The sequence below is a fragment of the Lasiodiplodia theobromae genome (genome assembly GCF_012971845.1).
Source record: "Lasiodiplodia theobromae strain AM2As chromosome Unknown scaffold_2, whole genome shotgun sequence".
NCBI lineage: Eukaryota > Fungi > Ascomycota > Dothideomycetes > Botryosphaeriales > Botryosphaeriaceae > Lasiodiplodia > Lasiodiplodia theobromae.
Window position 1 is genome coordinate 573,949 of NW_023336495.1, and position 25,096 is coordinate 599,044.

The following is a 25,096-nucleotide window of genomic DNA, read 5'->3' on the forward strand; positions in this document are numbered from 1 at the left end:
GCAGCTTAGGCAGGAGCCTCACTCACCATCTCAACGCTGACCTCGGAGGGACCTCCCTTACCCATACCAGTCGGACGGGTGAAGATGTTTACCTTTCCATTGAGCTTCTCCGGAAGGACGAAGCCAGCATCGGCGCACTTCGGGGTGAAGACAATCTTGCGCAGGCCATCGAAGTACTTCGCGAAGGACGTGTCGTCGACAACAAAGTTGCCGAGGCGCAGGGTAGTCAAGGGCAGCGTGTTGAGTTCGCCCATGGTGCGCATTGCGGCGTTGCGGCCCTTGCTGATCGCAACACAGTCCAGATACTCTCCATAGCCGTACGCGTGGTGAAGGAAGCCGAAGCCATCACGGCCACTGCGCGTCATCAGTTACAGACCGGAGCCAAAGAGATGCAAACACTTACCGATACTTGTCAGCTGCAACACGCTTGGTGTTGTACTTCCAGTTGTCGTCAATGACAGGGAAACGCTTTCCGCCGTTGTCACCATCACGGGTGATGGGATCGTCGCGCATCTCGAGCTCCAGGGTGGTGAGGTCAGTGTTCTTCCAGACAGTCTCCCAGATGATGGACTGGAAAGACTCGACCATGTTGTACAAGCGGAGGGACCTCAGGTTCTTGAAATTGACCAAATACATAAGGTCATCGTGGGTGAAGTAGTCCGGGTGGGGGTCATGTTCACCGAGCTCCTCGACATCAGGGACGAACAAGTTCAGGCTAAGCTTCTGGATGTTTTCCGGGATGACCGCCCAGATCTCCTTGGAGAAGGGAAGATCCGTCTCCCATCTAATATAGTCAACTAGCTCGAGAATGTCAGCGGGGGTCAACTTACTCAAGGGACTTCAGACCATCAATCTTCTCAAGGACCGACTTGATCAAGTTGACGGCGAGCGCCCACTCAAGCTCATGCTTGCGAGGCGTGTCGCTCTGGGCAGCGCTGCTCTGCGAACGAGCACGGGTCAGGTCGCCAGTACGCATCGGTTCGTCCGCGTCCGTGTCGACAGCGTTCTCCAGGTCCAACTTGTTGTACTTCGCCTGCAGGACTTCCATGGTATCCAGGGAGAAGGTCCAGCCTCCAACGATGACAATCTCCGTCTTGTGGACGATAAGCTCAGGCGTGTCATGAAGTTCGTTGACGCGGTCGACAAGACGAGCGAGTGAGCTGGACGTGTCAGCTGCAGTAGTGCCCCGAGGGCCAGTGTTCAGGACCAAGCGGCCGTCGATGACCCCCATGTTCACGATGGCACTCGATGCGGGGCGTTCGAAGGTTGTTTAGGATCTCAGAGGGTTTCGATTATCGCAATGAAACGAAGGGTGTGCGATGTAGAGGAAGTGGCCGAAGGTCTGAACTGCAGATGCTTTTATGTCTTTGGGTGGCATGTGCGTTCGTGCCTTCCTCGTGCAGAAGGAAGCAACGGCGTCTCCTAACACACCAAGCAAACCTGTGACGTCACTTCACGAAACTCTCACTTGCATTCACAGTTTTTTGCCCTGTAACACGGAGCAATTTGCTCAACCAGTGTAATGATCATGCTGCTCTTGTGTTTTCCACCTTCCGCCATAATGCATGACTTGAACTAAAGAGCAACTAATAGAACCTATAATACTTTGCGGAGATCATTATTATCTCTTAGAATACTTTTACAATTGCCTAAAATATCATCAGGTTAGCTTTAAGTGTTTTAACGCGCTCGCGTTACGTGCTATTGTATACTCTTCAGTGCCATCGCTTTGCGATAGCATGAGGTAAATGACATTGAATCGCATAATCATATACTTACAGCGCGCTTTGCAGGCAAATGGCTTTAGTTTTGTTGCAAGCAAAAAAAATAATAAATAAACGACGAGTATTATCTAAACATTCTCAAATTACTCTCGGCATCCGCAAGAAAAAAAAAAAAAAAAGAAGACCCCATTCAACACCTGATGATATGCTTATAGAAATCATCGATTTTTTTTATGAAGTTGAATATTAGACACCGAACAGTGTATTCAATAGAATATCTTTATTCATACGCTGTTGTAGAGCTGGCCTCGTTAATTGACAAGTTCAAGCCCAGGAATTACTATTATGAGCACAATTTCGGCAGTGCTGGTGGCACGTACAGCATGAGCCGAGCATTATTTTCCAAGCAAATAGAGCCGCCTTAGGTGCTATTGTAGTCTAAAGTAAAAATAAAAACGAAGTCATGATTGCAGTGACGTTGGAGCGAGCGGTGCACAGGCATGTCTGGGCAACGCGAAAAATCGTTGCCGCTACGCCGCACTTCCCCGCCAAACGTCCAAGCTTTCGACAGCTTCACGCCGTGACCGCACCGCAGAATAACACCAGGACCTACCTCTCACAGCGACCCTCCCCGGACGCAACGAACGCAGTCATGGAAACAATCCCCGAAGGCCGCTCCCCAGCAGCCGCCGAGCCCACGCCCGCTTCCGCAACAGCATCCACCACCGTCTCGCCCACGCAAGCAATCACCTACCTGACCCAATTCATCGGCCGCAACCTCCGCGTGCACGTCACCGACAAGCGCATGTTCATCGGGCAGATGAAATGCACCGACAAAGTAAGCCCTCGTGTCCCCACCACCACCACCACCACCAACAACAACAAAAAACCCTAACCTCTCAAAAAACAGGACCGCAACATCATCCTCGCCCTGACCCACGAATACCGACCGCCCAGCGAAGCCGCCATCCGCGCCGCCATCGCCTCGTCCGGCGACCCGTCGGTGCAGCTGCCGCTGTCGAGCCGCTACGTCGGCTTGGTCGTCGTGCCGGGCCGCTACGTGACGCGGATCGAGTGCGAGGAGAATCCGTGGGCGCCGGCGCCCGTGGTGCCGTTGACGGTGTGTGCGAGTGGCTGAAGTGAGAATCTGAGGAAGGTGACCGGGTGATGTTATTGAAATACCCGGAACTGAGTTTGTGGCTAAAGGGAAAAAAGGGCAAACGAGGAGCAGGAGCATGAGGTGATGGAAATGAATGCGTGCGCGAAATGCAAACGCGGTTGGTTATATGGATTGGGGGCTGTTTTCCACGTATTGGCCGCGTTCTGGGAGAAACAGCGATACCAAACGGAGGATATTGAGAGGCGAGCAATCGACCTGGACGACGAACGACTCCTCCCTTGGTAATACTTGGCTACCGATGCCACGGGCTTGGGGTGAATGAGGAACTACCCACGTCACAGAAGATTGGGTAGGTTACCGCAGGTGGATGAGATCCTGGCGTGGTTGCAGCAACAAGAAACACCGTATCAGGACCCTACATGTATTCAGTCATTGTTTGGGAACAAGTCCACCACACCAAGCTTGAGCCACTTGGAACTCAAAGATTGGATCAACGCCGATGATGAGGCACGCCTACAACAGCGACGGCACAACCAATCTTCCAATGAGTCCATAGGATTGGGTTCTCTGCGCGGCAGCCCGGACATCCACCCACTGCAGGGAAACTCGAAGACTAGCCAACACAGCAACCAGAAGTGTACCTGGACAAACCTTTCTCGACCGCTACACTCAATCATGGATGGCAGAGGCCATTTAGGGAACCACGTTGATATTTCTTTCTAAGACAGTACCTACCGAGACGGAAACACGTGGCGCTCTGGAGGGATACCTCGGCCTCAGGCATGAATGCGCTGGTTTCTGAACAGTGAATCTGGAGGACAGAATCCGATCCTTTGACTTACCAGCATCCCGAGTCATCCTGGCGGGTACCATTAGCATAGCATTAGCATAGCGACAGCCAAGCGAGCCCAACCATACCCTAAAGGAGCTCAACCATGGGCGTTGGCCTCAGCAAGGTAGACGATATCACCCAGCAAGCACACGTCAAAAATCATCGCTTTCAATTCATGCATAATATACACCATGCCTCCGGAAAAGATGAGCCCGAAGCCTTCTGACCACTCGCGTGAAAGAGCAAGAAAAGCAATGAACATAAAAAGCGCCCTTGTCTATCACAAAGCTGTAATTTCTCTTCGAATTCCCAGGTTTGGTTTGCGCCAGAGTATCCGCCGGGCCTGGCTACCCTCCTCATCTTTCATGAGACCAACCACCTTCATCGCATCATCCATCGTGTTTCCGCATTTTCCTCCACCCTGACTTCACCTTTCACTACCAATCACCCGCCACACACCCCTAAATTACGCTCTGCCCATCTGTCAGGAGGAATCTGAGCCTCTCCCCCATCCCCAATGGAAACGAGCTCGTTGAAAACTAGTAATCCACTTGATGCGAATAAAGAAGATAACCGCTCCCTAACAGCACCCAATCATGTGATGATGTACAAGGAGAAGGGATCGAGTTCAAACTCTACTCTTCGCCACCGTCAGAGTAGTACTCGAAGTCGCGAGGTGCCGATGCCTCCTCGTCGTCGTCATCTTCATCGACGGCGGTGAGAACACCCGCTGCCTCGGCAGCGCCGGTCACACCGGCGCCGGTGTCGCGCGAGCTGTAGGCGTCCTCCACGCGGTCCTGAAGAGAGTGGCCGGGGGCACCAGGAGCAGGAGCGGCCGAAGCCTTCTTGACCTTCAGCTCGAGAAGTTCCTTTGCCTCCGAGGGCTTCGTGTCTGTCACGAGGATAACACCTCCGGTAGCCTGTAGCTGGTTAGCATAGCCGAAATGAAAAAATGGAGTTGGAGTACAACCCACCTTCTTGACAGGCACGTAGCGGTCGCCGGGGAAGCTGATGTACTTCAGCTGCGCCGGCAGAACCCTCGACATGTTCTCGAGCTCGTAGCCAACCTTCTCCTTCTCAACCTTCTTCTTCGAGCCCTCTGCAGACGGAGTGGCCTCCTTCTCGCCCTCCTTCTTCTCGTCCTTCTTTCCATCCTCATCCGTGTCCATCTTGTCCTCCTCGTTCGAAGCCTTAGGTGTGGCAGGGGTAGGGTCCACATCCATGCTCTCGCGGCGCTGCTGCCTCTCCTTGACCATCTTGCGACGCTTGGCCTGAGCAGTAGTAGACAGGACTGCAGTCTTGATCTTCTCCGGAGCTTCCTCAGTCTTGACTTCCACCTCCGGCGGGTAATCAAACATGCTTGGCCTGGTTGCGCTGTAGAACTTGAAGCTTGGGATTTCAAGGTCCTGGTCGACGCCAATGATGGCGGTGGGGGTGAAGCTGAGGGAGAGGAAGTGGGTCAGAGGGAACCAGTACCAGTACTGGGTGAAGACAGCCATGCCGACGATAGCAGTCATGTTCAGGTTGCCGGTCTGGGTCTGCAGACCGATAGTGCAGTTGCGACCACCGGCATCGATGATACCAAGAGCGAGAGCAGCACCGAACTTGGCCATAGCGTCCTCGTGGCGATCACCCACAACCTTCTGGAGCGTCTTGCGGATCGTTCCAACCTTGGGGTTCATCGACTCGTTCTGCTGGACCATGATCATGGCGAGGGAGATGAGAGCACCCTGGCGGACGAAGTCGGTGGAATCCTTCATCATAGGCTCGAGGAGGTCAATGGCCTCGTGCAGGCCAGTACCAGCGCAGGCAATACCAAGGGCCATGGTTGCGCCGTACCGCACGTGAGGGTTGTAGGACTCAGCAAGGAGCTCGACCATGCGAGGAACAGCACCCGGCTTCCTGAAAAGGACGAATCCAAGACTCATGACGGCGACCCTGCGAACATCATCGCTAACGTCGCTGACAGCAACGTGGAGCAATTTGCGGACAGCCTTGTTGCTGCTGGTACCGCAGTAGGCGAGGGCAATGGTCATGATACCACCGTACCTGAGGGTCGGGTCGGGATCCTCGAGGAGACCGTTGATGAGCTCATCGGCAGCTTCCTGGCGGCCGTACATGATAAGAGCCATACCCATGGCCAGACCGCGCACGATCTTCTCGTGCTGCGTGTCATGGGCGTATTGGATCATGTCCTCCAGAGCCTTGATGTTACCGGTGCCGAGCATGACAAGACCCATGGCAAGACCGACGGCCTCACCGTTGATGGCAGAGTCGGTGTACAGTACGGTCTTGAGGGACTCGTAGATGTCGTCGTTACCGGTAGCCATGCCCGCAACTCCCAGACCGAGAGCACCACCGTGCTGCACGACTTCCTCCGAGGCCTTCCTGAACTGGGTCGAGAGGTACTCGAGCACATCAGTGCCGTGGTTGCTGTAGATCAGACCAAGGGCGAACAGGGAACCACCCTGGCTGTACGACGAGCCCGAGACGTTGTTGTCCTTGGGAAGGTAGGGGTCCAGCAGCCTCTGGCCTTGAGTGATGTTTCCACGGTGGATGACACCCAGCGCCGCAGTGGCTGTGAACTTGGACCAGTTGACGGCCTTCTGGAGCCAGTCAAGGTTGTCGCGGAAGAAGCCATCGTTGGTAGTGCCCGAGTTCATGAAGGCGTTGGCGAAAGTGACGGCGGTGTGGAAGATGGAATTGCGAGCCTCCAGGCTGTCACGAATCTTGTTCAAGACGTTGCGATCGGCATGGTTGTTCCTGTAGAGGAACTCGAGGTTGAGGTCGATTGTCTTGGTGCCCTTCAGAATGTGTCGGATGGACGAGAAAGCCTTCTTCTGCTCCTCGGTGGCAGGGTTCGACTTTGTCCTTGAGGGAATGGTTGCGGTGTGAGTGCTCTCCGCGTTTGCCAGCAGTCCGTCCGTTTCCCTAGTTCCCTCGCCAGACTCGGTCTGCATAGCATCCCCGTTGGCCGACGATTGTCCACCAGCCTCATCCTTCTTCTCCTCCGTCTCGGGAAGCTCCTCGATCACCTTAGAGAGGAACTCTTGTGTGCTGTTGTCGTAGAGGTCGAAAGAGATTTGGTACGCGACAGCCAAGGAGTGAGCATCTCCACGCTCGACGAGATGGCGGAGCATGTTGGAGGCCATCGAGTGCTGGTTGAGGTACACCACGCACTTTGCGATAGAGAAGTAGTCAGGGTTCGGGAGCTCGTTGAGGAGGTCGAGGATCAATCTCAGGATCTGACAGCAATTAGTATACTTCCAAAAACATATCTCGAAATTCACATACCTCGTTCCTAAGACCGCGCTCCTGGACAACGTTCATGCAGATGTCCAGAATGTACTCCATGAGCTCCTCGCTCTTGCCTGCGGCGCCACTGGCAGCCTTCTTGCCCTGCTTCTTCTCGTCCTGGCTCGCCCTCAGGATGGTCTCGCGCAGAACATCGAGGTTCCGGGCCTCCACGGCGATACCGACGACCTGCTGGTATGCGCCAGCCTGGTAGCAGCTCTCGAACAACCTCCGGATCACCGTCTGCAGGTTCTTCTGCACCGGCCTCGGCAGAGCCAAGGGAGACGGGTGTGAGCCAGGAGTGCCGGCATTGCCACCGCCGGGGACCGACGGATCGAAGCTCGTGGAATCGTCGCGGGAGAGCAGAGACTTCGAGGGAAGCGTGGTTTGTGAGAAAGGCGTCGTCGGAGAGGTCAGGCTTGCGGCGGTGTTTGCGCTGCCGTTTGCGTTCGCGGGGAAGGCAGTCGTAAGCTGGGGCGGAGGCTGGTTTGCGGTGCTTGCGGGCGCCGGAGGGTTGTGCAGGGCGGACAGAGCAATGTAGGTGTCGATACACTTGGCTAAACGCATTGGCCGGTCAGCATAGCTCGCGACATGCGGATGGTGTAGGCCGAGACTCACTAACTATCGTGTCCTCAAACTCCCCGGGGTGATCTATGCTGAACAGCTTTCCTGCCCCCAGCGCGAACACCATGCTCTCGTTGTACTCTTGTAGCTGGTAGTAGACCTTGGCCGCCACCAGAGCAGCGAGTTCTCTCTCCGGGAACGACTCATCTTCGTACAGAGCTTCTCTGTGCAGACGGGTGTGTTAGCATGATGATGCAGCGTTTCCCGGCGCGCTAGGCTAGGCCGGCATGGTGGCGGCTGGCAGAGCTCGCAGCTGCCGCACAGCTGAGCTCCATCGCCCAGAGCTGTTGCCAACGGGTGCAGCAGGAGCACGGAGGGGAACTCACATCTGACCGACGGAACCTGCAACCTCGGGCCACAGCAGATCGATCTCGTCGTTTAACCGGTGGAGGGCGAACGACCTGAGGTCGTTGTCTGGCTCAGACAAGAAGCCGACGAGGCCGGCAGCGGAGGTCAAGCCTCCCATGATGGACTGGTCAGAGGGTCTTGTCGGAGTCGGCTTGTTAGGATGGGAGGCGGCGGTCATGGTGGTATGGATGGGGGATGGGAGGTGGTGAGGCCGGGTTGACGTTGTTGATGATGATGATGGGGAGCTTCAGCGACGGTGCAGCTCACAAGCCCCAAAGCCAAGACTCGGTCGTCCGCCGGCCATACAGGTTGCCGCTTACGCGCAGCGTCAGGAACCACTCTCCGGCCGCCGCATCGCCAGTCGCACTCGCGCTCGCTGGCATTGCGCGCGTACTCGCCCACTGAGCATCTTGGCCTTTTTGCGCATCTCCTCGCCTGCTCCGCATCGTGCGCGGCCGACGCCAAGGAGCGCTCACCAGCCTCACCCGGCAGCGACTTGGCGGCGACGCGCGCCAGGCCATGTGAGCCGCCTGCATTCGCAACCACCATTGTGCAAGCCCTCCGACACGAGTCTTTGGCATCTGCGCTCGCGCCGCGGCAGAGCAGCTGCGTGTTGCGCCCCCGAACCCGCAACCTTCGCCACGCTTTGTCTGCTGGTGAGCGCGCTGGTCCCGCGTTCAGAGTCGGACCAGCACCACCTCCCGCGCGCCCATCGCCGCATCTCCACCGACTCAGCCGCATATCCCACCGCCGACACGAGCGCCGACGCGCATCCAGCCATCCACCACCATGGACCTCCGCGGCATGCTCAACGACGATGGAAACCTTCCACCCGCGACCCCAAAGACGGGCCGACAAGCTTCGGTCGCATCCATTATCTCGCCTACACCACCATCCACTGCTGCCTCACACACGTCCAAGCCATCACCCGCACCTCAGACGTCACCCCCACCACGTCCCAGGACCATGTCTGTCGTTTCCTCTCACCAACCGCGCGAGATACCGCCTTGGGCTCGCCGTTTCGATTGGAACGCGCTACAGCGTGGAGAGATCAGGCAGGCGCACATACCCGAGCGCCCGCCTCCCCCGCCACAACAACAGCAACAGCAGCACCAGCCGCCCCAGCATCAGGCACCGCCTGCACAAGCTGCGCCCCGACAGCCGCCCGCGCCTCCTCCCACAGAGGGCTCTAGCAGCGGTCTAGAACCGAGTCTCACCAATGTTCAACCCTACGACGAGGTCGTGCGCCGGGTCTGCGACTTCTTATGGCAATACGTGGTCGACCGGGAGGATCTGCATGGAGGTGTGCCTGAGGGTGCCCACCCTGGCATTAAGCTCGAGATCGAAGGAAAATTAGGCACGCTGCTGGACAAGAATACCAGCGATCGAGTTACGCTACCAATCCTTACCCAAGCCGTCTCTGCCTATCCATCCAGCAAGCTCCAGTTTGAGAGCCGCATGAACGAGGTATGTTCACCGTGGACCTCTGAATATGCACGGCTAACGTTCTACAGCAACAACACAAGGCATTGAACGAATTCCTCAACAAGACCGTCGGCGAGAGCCTCAGGAGCGATCGTCCGAAGATCCATTACAAGCATCTGCGCGAGACGGACTCGTTCTACACTGCCGACGAAAACGTTCTGCAGTCTCTACCGCCAGCCGTGCGTCCATACCTCTTTGGCCAAGCCCGCATGCGCAAACCCCGCGTGCGAGTTACGAGAGATACGAATACGAAGGAAATCAAGGCGCAGATCGTGAAGGTACGCGTCGCCGATCTCGACATCATCTCACCCAGCGAGGCCTTCGACTGCCGCATCAGCGTGAACATTGAAATCCAGCTGGATGAGGACATTTCGGTGTTCGAGCCGTCGGATGAACCTGGCCGCATGAAGGATCGTGTGAGCTATCAGCATCTACACACGCAGGTCGACTTGACCCAAGTCAGAAAGGCCAATGACCCTCACCAGAAAGTTCATGAATTGGAGGTCGAATTGATGGCCGAAAAGCTCATCGAACAGGGTTTATGGACCAAGCAAGGACGCCCGGATGCGTGCTACGAAGAGATGGTCAAAACGTTCGTCAACAACATCAGGATACTTTCTAGGGAAGCCACTATTATGTAAGACGACTAAAATACGCATGTGATTTTAATCGAAGCAGTCTACACTGATTGGACTCAGAGAAACACCCGAAGGACCATCGCGGCCCTACGCTTGGGTTTGGGGTTGAGCCTTCGCGGCCGATGTCGTCTGATGAGTGTAGTTCATCATGGAAGGGCAGAAAGGAACAGAGAGAGCATAAAGGAGTCAACAGGCGTTCTGGGATTACTAAAAATCATATCAAGATACCCCCGCGGCTGCATTCAGGGAATTTCCCTAAGCTCATTAGGGAGCTACAATGTATAATAGACACGTAGCAGCAGAGCCGTTGCGCAAGTATAGGGCAAGCAATGTTGTGATCTATAATCGGGTATCATCATACTTTGTAGGTCGTGTCATCGTACAGCACTTCCATCCGCAACTCCCCCGTCGAACAATTACCTCGTCGGACAATCCCTTCGTCAAGCAACCCTCTCGTCGAGCGATCCTTTATTTGAGCAATTCCTTCCTCGAGAAACTCATTCGTCGAGTAGTTTCTTCATCGAGCGTACGCATTCCATTAGGCCTTCTTGCCTCTGCGTGCTCTAGTGCTCCTCGTCGGTTTCCTCGCAGTCTTGCTCACCCTCGGCGTCTTCGCCAAAGTTCTCTTTTGCTTCATTCTTGGTCTCTTCTTGATGCCCCCACCGGTCTTCTTTGTCGTCGCCCTACTGCTCGTGCCCTTTGTTCTACCCCTCTTCGGCGAGCCACTTGCACTACCACCGCCACTACCAGCGTTGTTTACACCAACACCAGCGTTTCTAAGTGACAACCTCCTCCGGCCCCAGATCGGCCCCTGCTCTCCTCCTTGCCATTTCCTAACCACCTCATCCACCTCATGCGCAATCCTCCTGCGCGCCTCGTCCTTGTCTAGCCCCTCGTGCCGCATCAACCGATCGTAGTCGGTGTACTTGTGCCTCACGTGCGCACGCAATCCCAGCGTCACCTTCTCGTCGAGCTCCATGTCGCCGGCACGGCCGACGCGTCCGCTGTGCTTACGGAACGTGTGGGCGACGATGTCATCGACGGCGTCAGCGGGCGTTGCTGGGTAGAGACGGAGCAGCGTGCTGCGCGCGTTTGCCAGCAGTCGCGAGTCTCGTGCTGCAGTCGCGGCGAGGCGGTCGGCTTTCGTTGCGGCGTCTGCGGCGAGGACGGTGCTGTGGATGTGCTTGGGGACGCGGAGGCCGAGGGAGCGCCTTTTATCGTCCTGGGGTTGGACAGGTGTTAGGGAAGGTGGATTATGGGAGGGTGGGTCTTGTTGGGCGAGCATTGGAACCGAGGAGAGAAATATAAAGAAAGTGGGTGATAGGGTGGGTAGGAGGGAGGGTGAGTGAGCAGGCAGCCTTACCACAACGACGAACAAGTCCTTTCCCATCTCTTTAGTGAGTTGACGGCAGTGCCGCGTGATGTACTGGTCGCCCTTTTTCACGAAGACATAGTCTGGGCGGACAGGGACGCGCTGGTTGACTTCGCGCTCTTGACCTGGTCGAGGCGCCATGAGGAAAAAGAAGGGTGCCCTGTAGTGAAAGACGAATGGTGGACGAGCGTTATGCTTAAAAGGGTTTCCCGGAAGAATTCTGAGAGCCATGGTAAGAATGTGTAGATCGCTAAAGGGTGAGAGGTAGTCATAGAAGATGGGTTTCACTTACATTCACTGGTTTGGGGGAAAATTCTGGTGTTAGGCGGTGCTGCGTCGTCTTTGTAGGTGAGGAAAGCGCTGTTCGCGGTGGTAGTTCAGTCGCCTTTGTTAACGGTGACAAAGCTCGCTAGTACAACGTTGCCCAGACTTCGTTTGCGTGATGTGTCGTGAAGAAATCTTTCCGTTCACTCTATGGACTAAACGGCGAATGGCGACATGCCTGGTGAGGACCTTCAACACATGTCGTTGCAACCGGTGGTTGTGGTTGCGGTCATCCGCTTCTTTTTTCGTCACACCAAGCTCTTTCTAGGGTTCGCAGAGCCGGTCAGGTTGACAGATGCGCGGTTGAACTCTTGCTGTGGTAATGTCGTTCAGACAGGATGACTGGTTTGCGACACGTGTGTGTTGTTTGGCCAGTGAAATTAGAAGGCGCGTTGGAAGAGCAACTGCATGCCTCATGTATTGTGTAAAGTGGTAGCCGCAGACTCACACTGAGTTTGCGGCAAGACCGGCCATGACAAGTTCAAACACCAAACTGCCGCCGAAGTTTTCCCACCCCAACTCTGAGCGCTCTTGCCTCATGTTTCAACACCATAACATCATCGCAAAAATATTGAATTCACTGCTTTCGAACTCCACTCGCCCGATGGGATGCGACGCGCGGCGCGTGATAGTGTCGCTTGGAGACTTATATACAATTCAATAGTGCCGGGAAAGGGAGCCGACAAGCCGCGACGGCACGACGGCACTGATGTCAGAGATCCCGGGCATTGAAACGGCTCATCTATTTCCATCCACAACTTGCCCCATGCCCCCTAAATGAAAGCTTCGCCTAGTTGACGCTCCAATAGTGTACCTCTATGCCTCTTCCCGAACTCTTCTGTTGATACAGCATTGAAACGGCAGCCCCACATTTCGCAGCGAAGTTTCATTTCCATCCAGAGATCTTCGTTCCAAAACTTATGCGTACCAACAGCTCCTGTTTCATAGGTTCGGCAAGCCCAGTACTGGTCACCCATGGGCGTGTTCTCGACCACCAAGAAATGCCATGAAAGCTTAGCCCCAGGTATAGCGACAAGGGGTGTCGCCTACTGTTTCCCCCTTGGCCTTCGGCGCTCGGAGATCCAGCAATGAAGGGCCACTTTTAGCCGCCGGAACGTCTGACCGTGAAGCAGAAACGTCCAAAGAGGGAAATGACAGCGGGGAAAGGATACACCTCGATAATGCCGAATATATCGCGTTTCGGGAACCGTTCGACTTTAAAAGCAGCCCTCGTCCGCACCCTTCCTGGCTCTTCAGTGCTGGACACAAGCTCAGATTCGATCATTACCATTTGCAAGCCATCTTCCATTCGTTCCTTCAACCCTCCAAAGTCAACATGAAGTTCTCTACCACCCTCGCTACCCTCGCTGCCGCGAGCCTGAGCAGTGCTCACTACACCTTCCCTGCCCTTGTTAACGAGGGCGAGGTCACCGAGGACTGGAAGTACGTCCGCATGACTTCCAACCACTACTCGCACGGCCCCGTCACGGATGTTACCTCCGAGGACATCCGCTGCTACGAGGACTCCTCCAACCCCACGACCGAGACTCTGTCCGTCAAGGCCGGCAACAACCTCGGTTTCACCGTCGACCCCGACGTCTCCCACCCGGGTACCCTCCAGTTCTACATGGCCAAGGCTCCCGACGGAACCACTGCCGCCGACTTCAAGGGCGAGGGTGACGTCTGGTTCAAGATTTACGGCCAGGGCCCCACGTTCAACAACGGCGAGCTCGGCTGGCCTTCGCAGGGCCTGACCCAGGTCAACGTCACCATCCCTGAGTCCCTCCCCTCCGGCGACTACCTCTTCCGTGTCGAGCACATCGCTCTGCACAGCGCCGGCTCCGAGAATGGTGCTCAGTTCTACATCTCCTGCGGTCAGATCTCCGTCACCGACGGTGGCAACGGCAGCCCCAGCCCGAAGGTCTCCCTGCCCGGTGCTTACACGGCCACTGACCCCGGTCTCCTCATCAACATCTACTACCCTGTTCCCACCAACTACACTCTTCCCGGCCCTGCTGTCTGGTCTGGTTAAGAGGTTAGCACGACTTGATGCTTCTGGAAAAAGAAAAGAATAGGGATGTTCGGAAGGGGAAGGTGCTCGACGGCTTTTATTCTGAGTAAATACTTCACATTTTGCTGTAAATGAATGATCATTCTGATGCATTGACCAAATTTACCACTTGATCTTCATACTTGTGTGACATATGATGGAATGGGGCTGACAGAGTCTATAACGAAAAGTCTAAACTCAAGATCGGAAAGTGTGAGGGCTACCACCGGCAACCATTTTGAGACTCAACCCTTGCATTCAACGTTTTACGATATTTGGATGCCCCCAAACCAATTACAAGATTTTAGGTAACATTTTTCTTCTACAAATGCCAACAATTCCCGATGCAATTTCCTTTCGAGTAAGCCGGTGCCGATTACTGATGTACGTGATCATCTCCGGCAAGCCGGCATTAAGTGAGGCACAGCAATCAGCCTCGAATCGGAAGGATCTTCATCGGCGTTCATGCATCGCATGCAGATTCGCGAGTGACCAATCAACCGGTGCTGAGCCGCAATCTATATCGCCACGTCCACCCATTGACCTCAGCGTTGATCTGCATGCCCCGCAGTCGGCCAGCCCTATGTAACCAAATACCCGAACCCCTCACTACAGATACTCTTGCTCCAGTGTTGCGGAGACGAATTCTCACTGGGAGCATTCGGTTCTCTACGGAACATACTCAGGAACCAGCTTCTCTTTCTCTTCATCTCCTCACAAGCTGTCTGTATAGCATCGCAAATCTTAATGTGGGTCTGTGCCGACCGCACGATAGGGCCCATTGTTCACATACAAGCACAGCCATTAGGAGCTTGACACATATTTCTGAAGAGGGCAATCCGATGTGGTGGCTGGCCTTGGGCTTTGGAAACGGCTCCGCACCATCCGTCGGGGGACACAACATGCCCCCCTCCGGGCAACATTAACAGGCAGCAGCAGGCGGAATTCCAGATACGACATTCCCGGGAGTTGATCGCTGATTTTACCTTATGATCACTAAGCATAAAACTTTTGCATGAAGATGTGAAGCCATCAGGTTCCACCTTCGGGTCTTTTACCCAACGACAACACATATCGACGTCGGGACCAGTTGCGCCACATCCATCTGGATTGTCCCAACTTGGACGACCCGCTTTCTCTCCAGCAACTTCATTTGGAGAGACAGCCCTAACAAGTCATGGAGCTGGTTATAAAGGCATCACGTTTGAGAGCGGGGGTTGCTGCTTCATCTCGCGCATGTGTCTGTCCCAACTTATCATCGAAAACTTCACCGCTGTTCCGCAATGGTATACCGACACAACGGACGATTTTGGGTCTGTTGTCGTTGCGAGTTCTACCCACATGACTGGAACATCCACCGCGCCTGCATCCAGTGCGGGCACCACGCATGTTCAAATTGCCCGTCCAACAACGGGCCACCGCCGCTATCAAAACGTGGATACAACCGGAATCCAATCCTTGAGACCAATAATTAATGCCGGGGATACCTTTTCTACTATTTTTGTTGAACTTATTAGGAAATATCAGTGAGTCCCCAGCATTAAAAATTTTCCCAGGCTAACGAAATGAGAAGAAAACTGACCGATTCCGGGATACTTATGGGTTGAAAAGCCAAATACTATTCCCGTGTCTGGCACCCTCCACCTCTCAATCGTATAAGGCACCACACAAGAACCGATCTGCACGCATTGGCCGAAATATCAACATTTCTTGATCTATCATCAAAACCCCTACCATATGGAAAAAGAGGATGTCTCCCTTCCCTCCGGTGATCTCCGCCTTCGCGCTCCATGAACGAAATAGAACCTACATTTGACGACTTACCGGTCGTCATCTCCCACATTCGGGCCGCCGATTCGGCATCGTCGGCAAGTTTTCGAAATAACACTCCGGCACTATAAAACGGTAAGTACTTCGCCTTGAGATAGGCGTCAATTGACAAATACTAACGTGATTATGAAGATACGCTGACTAGTAGCTATACTTATCGCGGTAAATCTCCATAATTCATCTACACCGGTGATGGACGTACTACCGTAACCGGCAGCGCGCACCAGTATGGCGTGCCACGCCATCGCGCCGCCTCTGCTCGTTATAAAGACGAAGAAGTACACCACCGTTCACATACCAAGACCAGGTCGTTAGTCCTACCACCAAAAGAATGAAGCTCCTCCCCTTCCTCCTCGCCGCGGGCATATCCGCCCTCTCCTCCGCACCCACCACCAACACAACCACCCCATCCACCAACCTCACCGTCGCCCTCGTCCGCACACCCCCCGCCAACTGGCTCACTCCCTTCTGGAACAAAAACTGGACATCCCCAACCACCACGCCCTCCCTCAACGCCACCATCGCCAAAGCCCTCACCCTCATCGCGACCGCCTCCTCCCACGGCGCCTCCCTCGTCGTCTTCCCCGAACTCTGGTTCCCCGGCTACCCCAAGGGCATGGACGCCGCGTGGCTGGCTAGCCATCACGCAGCCGACTACGTCGCGCAGTCGCTCGCCGTCAACAGCACGCAGTGGCACACGCTGCTGGGCGCCGCGCGGCGCCATGGCGTCTACCTCGCACTGGCATACTCCGAGCGTGCCGGTGATGCGATTTACATGGGCCAAGCGCTGATATCGCCGTCCGGCGCGCCGCTGATCGTGCGGCGCAAGCTGCGGCCGTCGGGCATTGAGCGGTCGTTCTGGAGCGACGGCGACGCCGCCGACGGTTTCCGCGTCGTCGACACGGCGACTACTTCCCAACAACAAGACTTCGGCCGCTGGGGCCTCCTCGAGTGCTGGGAGCACTTCCACCCGAGCATGACGTTCCCGCAGCAAGCGCAGCTAGAAGACGTGCACGTGGCCGCGTTTCCGTACATGCCATCCGCCAACGACCCGCGCGCGCTGTCGTGGGAGTCGCTCGAGGTGAATTCCGCGGCGGCGCGGCTGTACGCCGTCAATTCGGGCGCCGTGACGCTGTTCGCGGCCGTGGGCTACAGCGCCGTGTACGCGGCCGACGGGACCGAGGTGGCGAGCGTCGAGGCCGATGTGGATTGGGATGAGCAGCCGTTGCTGTTCGCGTCGGTGAATGCGAGTGCGTTTAGGAGGGAGGCGTATGATGTTGATGGGGAGCAGAGCTGGGGCGTGTTGAAGCAGATTGAGGGCGCGTGGCCTGCGGGCGTGCCGAAGGTGAACGGGACGTTTGTGGAGAAGAAGACGGTGTCGATTGGGGAGTTGTTGGCGAATATACAGGAGTAGAATGCGGTTCTATATGCTCTGTTGATGATTCTTGTGGATGGAGTCAACCGTCAGGTACAAATGAAAAGCCTTTTGATTTTATAATCATCCTTGTACGTTGCTGAAAATTCTTTTAGGACTTCAAAACTCAACGTTCCCCATTTATGCCTTTCCTTTCAGTTGGCCAGCCTTACGCCTGCGAACCTTGTCTAGCCTCAACCGGGTTGCCCACTTCCTCCTCCACTTCACATGTGCTCTCTTTATTCTACTCCTTGGGTAATTAATCGGACTCTCGCCGCCAACAAAGATGGCAATGTCGTACAGCGCACCACCTACAATGGCACCGGAAATCGCGGCAGCCCAGGGACCGTAGGCCCAGTATCCGCTAGTGAACCCTGCATTTCCATAGCCCAGGGCGAGAAGCGCAAGCCGGGGACCGAAGTCGCGAGATGGATTCATCGCACAGCCAGTGTTGTTACTGAAGGCATTGCTTTCAACGGTAATGACCAGACCCATAATGAACGCGCTCATACCCGCGCCAGGAGGGGCATTAGTGTCGTCACCAAGAGCAAGGACTGCGATGGCCAGGATGACTGTGGCGACAAACTCGGTGAAGAAAGCGGTTCCAACACCAACATCGCTGTTTCGAGGACCTGTCAGGAAGGCATTGGCTGTTCCACCGACGGCCAGGTCACTCCCGCCGTACTTGAGGATCTGGGTTTTGTAGACGCCAAATGCGATCAATGCGGCTATGAAGGCGCCGAGAATCTGAACGAAAGCGTAGGGCGGGACCTTTCGGAGAGGGAAACCACGGTAGATCCAGAGCATTATGGAGATTGCTGGGTTGAGATGAGCACCGGAAATACCACCGGCTATGTAAATCCCGATCATGGTTGCAAGACCCCAGGACAGATTAGCAGCGAGAGCATCTCCGCTGGCACCACCGGATGTTGTTGAAGCAAGATCTGCGCAAAAGCCAAGGGTGAGCTGTACGATTACCTGGGGACAAGTCAGCAAACTGTGGTTCAATATTCGCCATGTTTGGGGAAGTCATACTGCCAAAAGTTCAGCCAATTCCTCCCGATATCTGGTCCTGACGACGCTCCAGTGAGTGTGATGATTATGAATTTCTTCTGTAGTACGGATGGGCATCAAAGCCAAGCCCTCGTCCACCCAGTCTCCACCGTCATCAATCTCGGTAGCTGCACTCGAGGCGTCATCGGGAAATCTGCTGTCATGTGGTACAAAGCCGTCCTCTTCCTTTGAGACCCGGCCTGGTCGATCCGCCGAGGGAACCTGTAAGAACGGTGGCTCCTCGGATCGCGGTGAGGTGGGATCTTCAGGTAGAGGTGTCAGCGGGAGTTGTGGTGGCTCGACTTCTGAGCCTTCCCTCCTGCGTGAGCTGGTTCGGGACTCGGTCCTCGTAACAGGAAGCGCCGCACCCGACGTTGACAACCTCGACCCCATTCTCTCCAGGAAATTGTTTTCTCTTTGCTCACGTGCATCTCTGAGATGGGATGAGATCCTGCCCAGGTTCAGGGTCTGATCCACTCTACCTTTTTCTATATCCGGATCAATTGGTGGTTTCTCCGTCTCAGTGGGGGTTGTAGTTCCAGGAGTAGGCACCATGCCGGGACGCACGACACGAGGCAGGGGTTTTGCCAAACCCCAGACCGGACGAGCATTTGTCGGCTGCTCGTATGCTGGGTTAAGCTCAGCATAGCCTGGGTCAACGTATGGCTGGTGAGTTTGGGGTGCTGGCTCCGCAGGCCCGGCCAGCGTGAAGCCGGATGGCGGCACATTTCCAAGCAGCGTTGGTCTCCTTGCCATAGTAGATGCCCGAGGTCGACTGGTGCTCTCATTCTTTCTCCTTCTTTGAGAGCTGCGAGAAGACGCGTCGTCCCTCTGTCTCACCGAAGCCCGTCTCCCCTCCTCTGGAATATCCGGAATCTTTTCGTCTTTTGACATGGAAGTGCGAATCCCGTATGGTGACTTGTCAACGTCGCGATAAGATACGGAATGGCCTCTCCGGCGGGAAGGGCTACTGGGACCGGCATCGCCGTCGAATCTGTGGTGCTGAGAAGGCAGGGTCGAGCTTCTACGGATCGGCCTTGGTCGTGATCTTTCGGAGGCGGTCGTGGGGGCAGTAGCTACGCTCTCATCATGGCTTGCGTTGTCGTCTGCCGCTGGCGAGGCTGCATCCGGCTGGTGGGGCTCGCTTTCCTCAGCCCTCAAGCTGGTGTTTTGGTCTGACTCCATCTCTTTTCGAACTCTGAAACGTGTTCGTTGGGATTGATGGTGAACAATGGCAAAAATCAAGGGACACGGTGGATTGGCAAAGCCATGATATTGAGGTATGATACAGAACTACGGAGCGAAAGGAAGGCGAGCGAGGAAAAGATATTGGGGGCCGAAGATCGGGAGAGGACGTGGAAAACATGAAGAGCGAGCGAAAGGGTGACAATGACGTTCAAAGGCTCACCGCTCGGGCTGGTATGACGCGGCGGAATAATCGGAAGAGCTGGATGGCCGTTTTTCTGTGGGCCTTCGCGAATGATTGAGGTTATCTGCAATGCTGATCCATGCTCACGGCCCACCCGCCGGATACGAGTCGAATCGACGACAAGGCAACATGGCCGTTGACACGGCCGCACGGAAAAGGGTCAGGCTTGATCGGCGCGGATAGAAAAAAGCTTGGCAGAAAGTCTAATCGGCTGCCGCAAAACGAGCGTCAGTTCTTGAAGTCGATAATTCGCATTCTGCCTGGGCAGGATTCATCACATGCTGACGCGCGGTTGGTGGGCCGCTCTCGGAGGGCTGTGCGACGCCAGGCGCAACGAGGTGGCACGAGCGAAACTGATAGAAGTCAATGAGTTTCGCGGCGTACAGGGCGACTGCGACGGCAGAGAAGCGGAGAAGAGGCGCTGAGGATTTGTGGTGTTGGAGGATGCGGCAGAAGAGCTGAGCAGAGGGAAGGAACGAAGGGCGGATGCCAACGCGCCGCTTGTCACCGGCCCGGTGAATTCCCGACGTAGAAGGTAGGAGTGACTGCCTCTTCCGCACCCTGCATTGCGCCGTGAGAAAACAGATTGTCTTCCTTTCTCTCTCTCCACGAGGCCGTGTCGAGGCGTCTATCCCGCGCTCAAGCCGTGACTTGGGTGCCAGCCGTGCCAGAGCCTTGTTCCTCGTGGGCAGCGCCATCCGCCAGCAAAAGTCCGCAGGACCCCGTCACGAGGTCGGCATTTCACCCGCTCACAGCCCTTGAAAAACCAGACATCTAGTAGCGCTCATTGCGGTCGCTCCAGCCTCCAGCCCATCGTCTGCGTAGGAACGCATTCGGATGAGCTACGCTGCGAGGGGCGATCGGTCCCGTCTCCGGGCGCAACTATGCGCTCTTATCAGCGTCATCGCCCTCCTCCGTCGGGCTAGCAGGTTTTGCGCAGCGACACCCTCTATTTCTAAGCAGTCATCTGTTACCCTGCCAGTGAGAGACATTTGCTTACCGGGCAAAGGAGGAATGACGCTGAAGACACCTGGCTCACGCTGGGCATGACGCTGAGCACCTGCGCGCCTGGTGCTCGGGCGACATATAAACCGAATGGGCAGAGTTTGAACTGCAGTTGTTAGCCTGACGCCCCGAAAAATGGAAGAGCAAAGTTACCCACCTTGGACTGAGCGCATCGCCCCCATCGGCGGTACCGGCGTGCGAATCCACTACCTCGACTGCTCCCCTCCACCCTCTGAATTACCGGAAAGGGGCGTCATCCTCTTGATCCACGGCTTTCCCCAAACTTGCTACCAGTTTCGCCATGTCTTGGTTCCGCTGGCGCGCGCCGGCTATCGCGTGATCGCCCCGGACTATCGGGGTGCTGGAAAGTCTTCTCGCCCGGATGGCGCCTTCACCAAGTCGGTCATGGCTGCAGACCTGTCCTACCTCATCCACACTCATCTCGGAATCCGCCAAAGTATCCATGTTGTCGGGCACGACATTGGCGGCATGGTTGCACACGCCTATGCGTCCCGCTACCCCGACTACGTTGCGTCAGTCATCTGGGGAGAGTGTCCCTTGCCGGGCACCAAGGCCTATGAGAGGCACAAGACCATGATGCCCCAACAATTCCACTTCGTTTTCCACCGTGTAGCCGACCTGCCCGAGGCGTTGGTGGCCGGCCGCGAGCACATCTACCTCCGTCACTTCTTCGACAAGATCTCGTTCAACGCCCAAGCCATCTCCCAAGATGACCTCGAGCGCTACGTCGGCGACTATTCGCAGCCCGGCGCAATGAGGTGTGCGTTCGGAGTGTACAGGGCCTTCGAGACGGATGCGTTGGAGAACCGCGAGTGGCTGATGGCGAACGGCAAGTGTCGAGTTCCGGCGCTGGGTCTGAGTGGCGAGCTCAGTTTGCATGCGAAGGAGGCGGCGTGGATGCTGGACGAGATGTACGAGAATGTTGAGACGGCGCTCGTCTGCGACTCGGCGCATTACATCGCCGAGGAGAATCCGGAGGACTTCATCCGTCAGGTCCTGGCATTCGTCGAGCGGCACTCGTGAGTCCGTCAGCGTGGTCGAGTCGACGACTGGCTTCTGCCTTGGTCGGGCACTCCGCCACCGTCGGGTGCCTACAGTCGTGTGATAGTCATCCCCTTCAGCAAAGTCATGGTTTTTCTCACTGCCTGGCGGGTGCGGCCCATTGTGACACAATCCTCCGTGAGACGTGGTTTCACAGGCTCTGGCGGATGCTTGACGAGTGGGCTGGGGCCACGCAGCAGCAAGAGCCAAAGACAGTCACGGCGGGTCGACCCAGAACGGCCATCCGCCCCCCCGGCAATCGGAGTGGACAGGCGGCAGGCCGGCAACAGGCTCGAACGCCACGGGCCGCTCACTCTTTAGACCGAAACCCTGTCGCCTTCGCTAGCCGCAGATACGAGCATACTGCTAGCTGGGCAAATGATGGCGGCGTAACCTGAACGGGGCTTCCTCCGGGCCCGGTCCAACCGCGCTAATTGGCCGCACTCTTCGAGAACATCATCGCCCAGACGGTGGTCGAGCGCGTCAAAGCGGCAGCCCTACATATGATACAGATGCGGGCGCCTTGAATGGAGACCCTCTGGTGCCCTGCTCATTGGCCGCTTCGTGGCCTCTTAGTGCTGTTGGTCCGCTTATGCAGAGGCCCGTCTATCTTTTTCTCTGCTTCAAGTTCCCCGCGTCCCTTGTCTGCCACTTAGCCCTGCTTTTGCTTTCTGCACTGCTTGCTGCGCCGTCCGCAATTTTGTTCCTCCACCCCTCCGTTTGTTTGCCTGCTTTTGCCTGCGTTTGCCTGCTACCAACACCCTCGCCTTCCAGGAACCCAAGCATACGTTCCAACCTGCATTTCTCTTGACGGCCACTACCCTACGACCAGCTCTTGCATGAGAACTACCATAATGCCGCAAAGCCCTCGACCGATCCTCCCCGCCGCTGCCACGTCCGCCAGTCCCAGCAGTTCCACAAACGCCGCGCCGGCGACGTCGACGAGTACAAAACACGATACGAATCTACTTGACCCTGCGTCTGCTGCCGTTGCTCCCGACTTGTCGCCCGGTACTGCTGCTGCACAGCAAGCACGAGCACGTGGCAGAAGAACCGTCACCCTGGTAGCTTGCTTTGAGTGCCAGAAAAAGAAAACCAAGGTCCATATACACTGATAATAAGTGCACATGTTTATTTTCCTCTCCTACCACATTTTATCTCCACTTGCTTTCTACGGCTTCAATTGCCCCTTGTCAGCCTTCGCTGCCAGCTCCGAGATGTTGCCACTCCAATTGATCCTCCAATCATCGTCTGAAGCCCCTCATTTGTGTTACCATCGGCGAGCAAGCACACACCACACCCAAACCCTTCCTGATTGGTCAGCACCTCACCCGAACCATCCGGGCTCCGCAGTTCAAGATTTCAGATCAGAGTTTCCAATTCCATGTATAATACGGCTATATCTTAAGTTCTTTCAATTATTCCCTTGATCGTTTCAAGCGAACTGTCCTTTTTCTCTCTCTCCCTCCTTCCTACCACCAGCAAGAACAACATGAAGATCAAAGAACCTCCCCTCCTCCCTCCACCCCCCTCGTCCCCACAACCACAGAGAGGAAAATAATACGAAAGGTTTAACCTCACCATCCGCTGACTCGTCCTCCACCTCTTTGTGGAGAAGGGGCGGTAACAGTGCGACGGAGCGCGCCCGAGCTGCTCGCGATGCCGGGCCAAGGGCTGCAAGTGCATGTGGGAGACGGACTCGCGCGAACAGACGCGGCAGCAGGCGACGTACAACAAGCTGGAGGAGGCGGTGCTGAAGCTGGAGGAGACGAACGCGCGCATCGCGGGCTACGAGCGGCTGCTGCACGAGCTGCGCACGCTGCCCGAGGACGAGGCGGTGCGGCTGTTCTGGCGCATCCGCAGCACCGCTCCTGGTGGTGGGACTGGCAGCAGCAGCACAGACCCCGCCGATAGCGAGAGCTTCGACTGGTTGGTCGGCGGTGCCGGTGGGATGTCCATCGACGAGGACGAGTACGGCGGGCCTGGCGGTGGCATGACGCACCAGCAGCAGTTGGCGGGCGAGCTGCCGCCGCCGCCGCCGTTCGGCTCGGCAATGGATATGGACGTTGGGATGGGCGAGCAAGGGCAGCAGCAGCATCATCACCACCATCAACATCAACAATACGGGGAAGGCGCATACGAAGAGGGGCAAATGTACGGAGAGCGGCACAGGCACCACTAAAATCTCGCCAAACACATCCGGAAGGAATGGGGCGCAGGGTGGAAAAGAGGCTAAGCTACGTTGATATGCGATGGGCGAGCTGCATACTGGCTTGGGTGTGGGGACCGCGTGCATCTGAGATCGCATGATGGAGAGAGAGAGAGAAGGGACGGAGTTGGGCGCCACATTGGAATGCAGAGGGGGAAGGGGACGGTAACGAAATGCGGCTGTTGGATTGGATCAGTGTGTTTTGTGTGCGATGACGCTCTTTTTTCTCGGGTTGCCTCGGGTCATCTTTTCGCTATTGAAAGCTTCACGATCCTTGGCGACGCGCGCTCGGGAGGTGGAGAGAGAGAAGTTCTTGGAAGTGGAGTCCTTTTCCCCCGAGCGAAGACCCCTCTAATCCCCCCGTCTTGCGCAATCCTGTTGCAAAAGAGCGGCGCCTCCCGAACTTGACATCATCTTGAGGCTTTTGGGCGGAACCTGCATCCGATACGTTATGCGCCGAAGTTATCTTCCGGCTTTCATCTACGGGACTTTTCTTTTTCCCTTGAGGCCTTTTCTTACCTAGCATCATCCCTTTCCTTTGCATGAATATGCGGTCTTCGTATCTAGGGAGCATGGTCGCACGGCGCTGTCCTACGAATTTTTTTCATTGTCTTTTCGAGGCGTTCCTCGGTTGGGAGTGGGCAAAAACCAGGTTTTCATTTACCACATTGACGGGTTTCCTTTTCTATCGACACGGTTGTTTACTCGAAGCGGTCAAAGGCTCCGGCCTCGGCTAATGAGGGCTGGCTAGTTGGGGTTTGCAGATGGATTGCGAATAACGAGGGCTTCGTCTATTGAGCTTGCGTGATTGGACCACGCAAGTGGCATTCCCGAAGCCACCAACACGTGGGAGAAGGAGGGACAGTGATCAAGCGGTCTACGCGTTGGGGTGTGAGGGGAAAGTGGGAGTTGGGGAAGGTGGGAGTTTCTGCCTGGGAGAGTGACCACGAAAGGGAGTGGGATCTGTGTTGGCTGACGTCACCTTCGGGTATGAGGACGGCGTGGCCTGGGGCTGCCCGCCCACCCTGTTTGTGAGGTGGTGATCAGCAGTTGCCGGTGAGGCCAAGAACGAGTGTGGGAAAAGCAGCAGCGTTTTTCACACGTTCTCTCGGATTCGGATGTTCGGGTAAGCGGGTATCGAAACAAAGCTTCTTCAACAAAAAAAAATCAAAATCGACCAGCGAGAGATTAAGGACAACGTTGGGTTGTCGCTTCCTTCTGCTACTGGTAGCCCGTGCAGAGTGGGCGGCAACACTCACTCGGCCCGTGGAGACTGGCCCCTC

General features: G+C 55.9%; 10 protein-coding genes across 10 annotated transcripts; 6 read left to right on the top strand and 4 right to left on the bottom strand.

The window, feature by feature from the left end:
• Positions 1-5: 5 nt before the first annotated feature.
• LTHEOB_707 (uncharacterized protein) lies at positions 6-1,231 on the bottom strand (the record flags this gene model as incomplete). Its single annotated transcript, XM_035516395.1, has 3 exons — positions 6-354; positions 404-784; positions 831-1,231. 3 exons carry the CDS (start codon positions 1,229-1,231, stop codon positions 6-8), a joined length of 1,131 nt encoding a protein of 376 aa, XP_035369466.1.
• A 1,145-nt stretch (positions 1,232-2,376) lies between these two features.
• Positions 2,377-2,862, top strand: LTHEOB_708 (Lsm domain-containing protein; the record flags this gene model as incomplete). The annotated part of the gene is made up of 2 exons (XM_035516406.1): positions 2,377-2,562; positions 2,635-2,862. 2 exons carry the CDS (start codon positions 2,377-2,379, stop codon positions 2,860-2,862), a joined length of 414 nt encoding a protein of 137 aa, XP_035369467.1.
• Positions 2,863-4,311: 1,449 nt separating this feature from the next.
• LTHEOB_709 (26s proteasome regulatory subunit RPN2) lies at positions 4,312-8,120 on the bottom strand (the record flags this gene model as incomplete). The annotated part of the gene is made up of 5 exons (XM_035516417.1): positions 4,312-4,596; positions 4,651-6,921; positions 6,971-7,527; positions 7,589-7,758; positions 7,921-8,120. The coding sequence occupies 5 exons, from the start codon at positions 8,118-8,120 to the stop codon at positions 4,312-4,314; spliced, it is 3,483 nt and encodes a 1,160-aa protein (XP_035369468.1).
• A 611-nt stretch (positions 8,121-8,731) lies between these two features.
• On the top strand, positions 8,732-10,068 carry LTHEOB_710 (mRNA-capping enzyme subunit beta; the record flags this gene model as incomplete). Its single annotated transcript, XM_035516429.1, has 2 exons — positions 8,732-9,409; positions 9,457-10,068. The coding sequence occupies 2 exons, from the start codon at positions 8,732-8,734 to the stop codon at positions 10,066-10,068; spliced, it is 1,290 nt and encodes a 429-aa protein (XP_035369469.1).
• A 535-nt stretch (positions 10,069-10,603) lies between these two features.
• LTHEOB_711 (Alanine and arginine rich protein) lies at positions 10,604-11,350 on the bottom strand (the record flags this gene model as incomplete). The annotated part of the gene is made up of 1 exon (XM_035516440.1): positions 10,604-11,350. One exon carries the CDS (start codon positions 11,348-11,350, stop codon positions 10,604-10,606), a length of 747 nt encoding a protein of 248 aa, XP_035369470.1.
• Positions 11,351-13,097: 1,747 nt separating this feature from the next.
• On the top strand, positions 13,098-13,793 carry LTHEOB_712 (Glycoside hydrolase family 61; the record flags this gene model as incomplete). The annotated part of the gene is made up of 1 exon (XM_035516451.1): positions 13,098-13,793. One exon carries the CDS (start codon positions 13,098-13,100, stop codon positions 13,791-13,793), a length of 696 nt encoding a protein of 231 aa, XP_035369471.1.
• Positions 13,794-15,972: 2,179 nt separating this feature from the next.
• On the top strand, positions 15,973-17,055 carry LTHEOB_713 (Aliphatic nitrilase; the record flags this gene model as incomplete). The annotated part of the gene is made up of 1 exon (XM_035516462.1): positions 15,973-17,055. One exon carries the CDS (start codon positions 15,973-15,975, stop codon positions 17,053-17,055), a length of 1,083 nt encoding a protein of 360 aa, XP_035369472.1.
• A 141-nt stretch (positions 17,056-17,196) lies between these two features.
• On the bottom strand, positions 17,197-18,864 carry LTHEOB_714 (Major intrinsic protein; the record flags this gene model as incomplete). The annotated part of the gene is made up of 3 exons (XM_035516473.1): positions 17,197-18,033; positions 18,091-18,371; positions 18,534-18,864. 3 exons carry the CDS (start codon positions 18,862-18,864, stop codon positions 17,197-17,199), a joined length of 1,449 nt encoding a protein of 482 aa, XP_035369473.1.
• Positions 18,865-20,677: 1,813 nt separating this feature from the next.
• On the top strand, positions 20,678-21,586 carry LTHEOB_715 (Soluble epoxide hydrolase; the record flags this gene model as incomplete). The annotated part of the gene is made up of 1 exon (XM_035516484.1): positions 20,678-21,586. The coding sequence occupies one exon, from the start codon at positions 20,678-20,680 to the stop codon at positions 21,584-21,586; it is 909 nt and encodes a 302-aa protein (XP_035369474.1).
• Positions 21,587-23,288: 1,702 nt separating this feature from the next.
• LTHEOB_716 (uncharacterized protein) lies at positions 23,289-23,786 on the top strand (the record flags this gene model as incomplete). Its single annotated transcript, XM_035516495.1, has 1 exon — positions 23,289-23,786. One exon carries the CDS (start codon positions 23,289-23,291, stop codon positions 23,784-23,786), a length of 498 nt encoding a protein of 165 aa, XP_035369475.1.
• Positions 23,787-25,096: the final 1,310 nt, after the last annotated feature.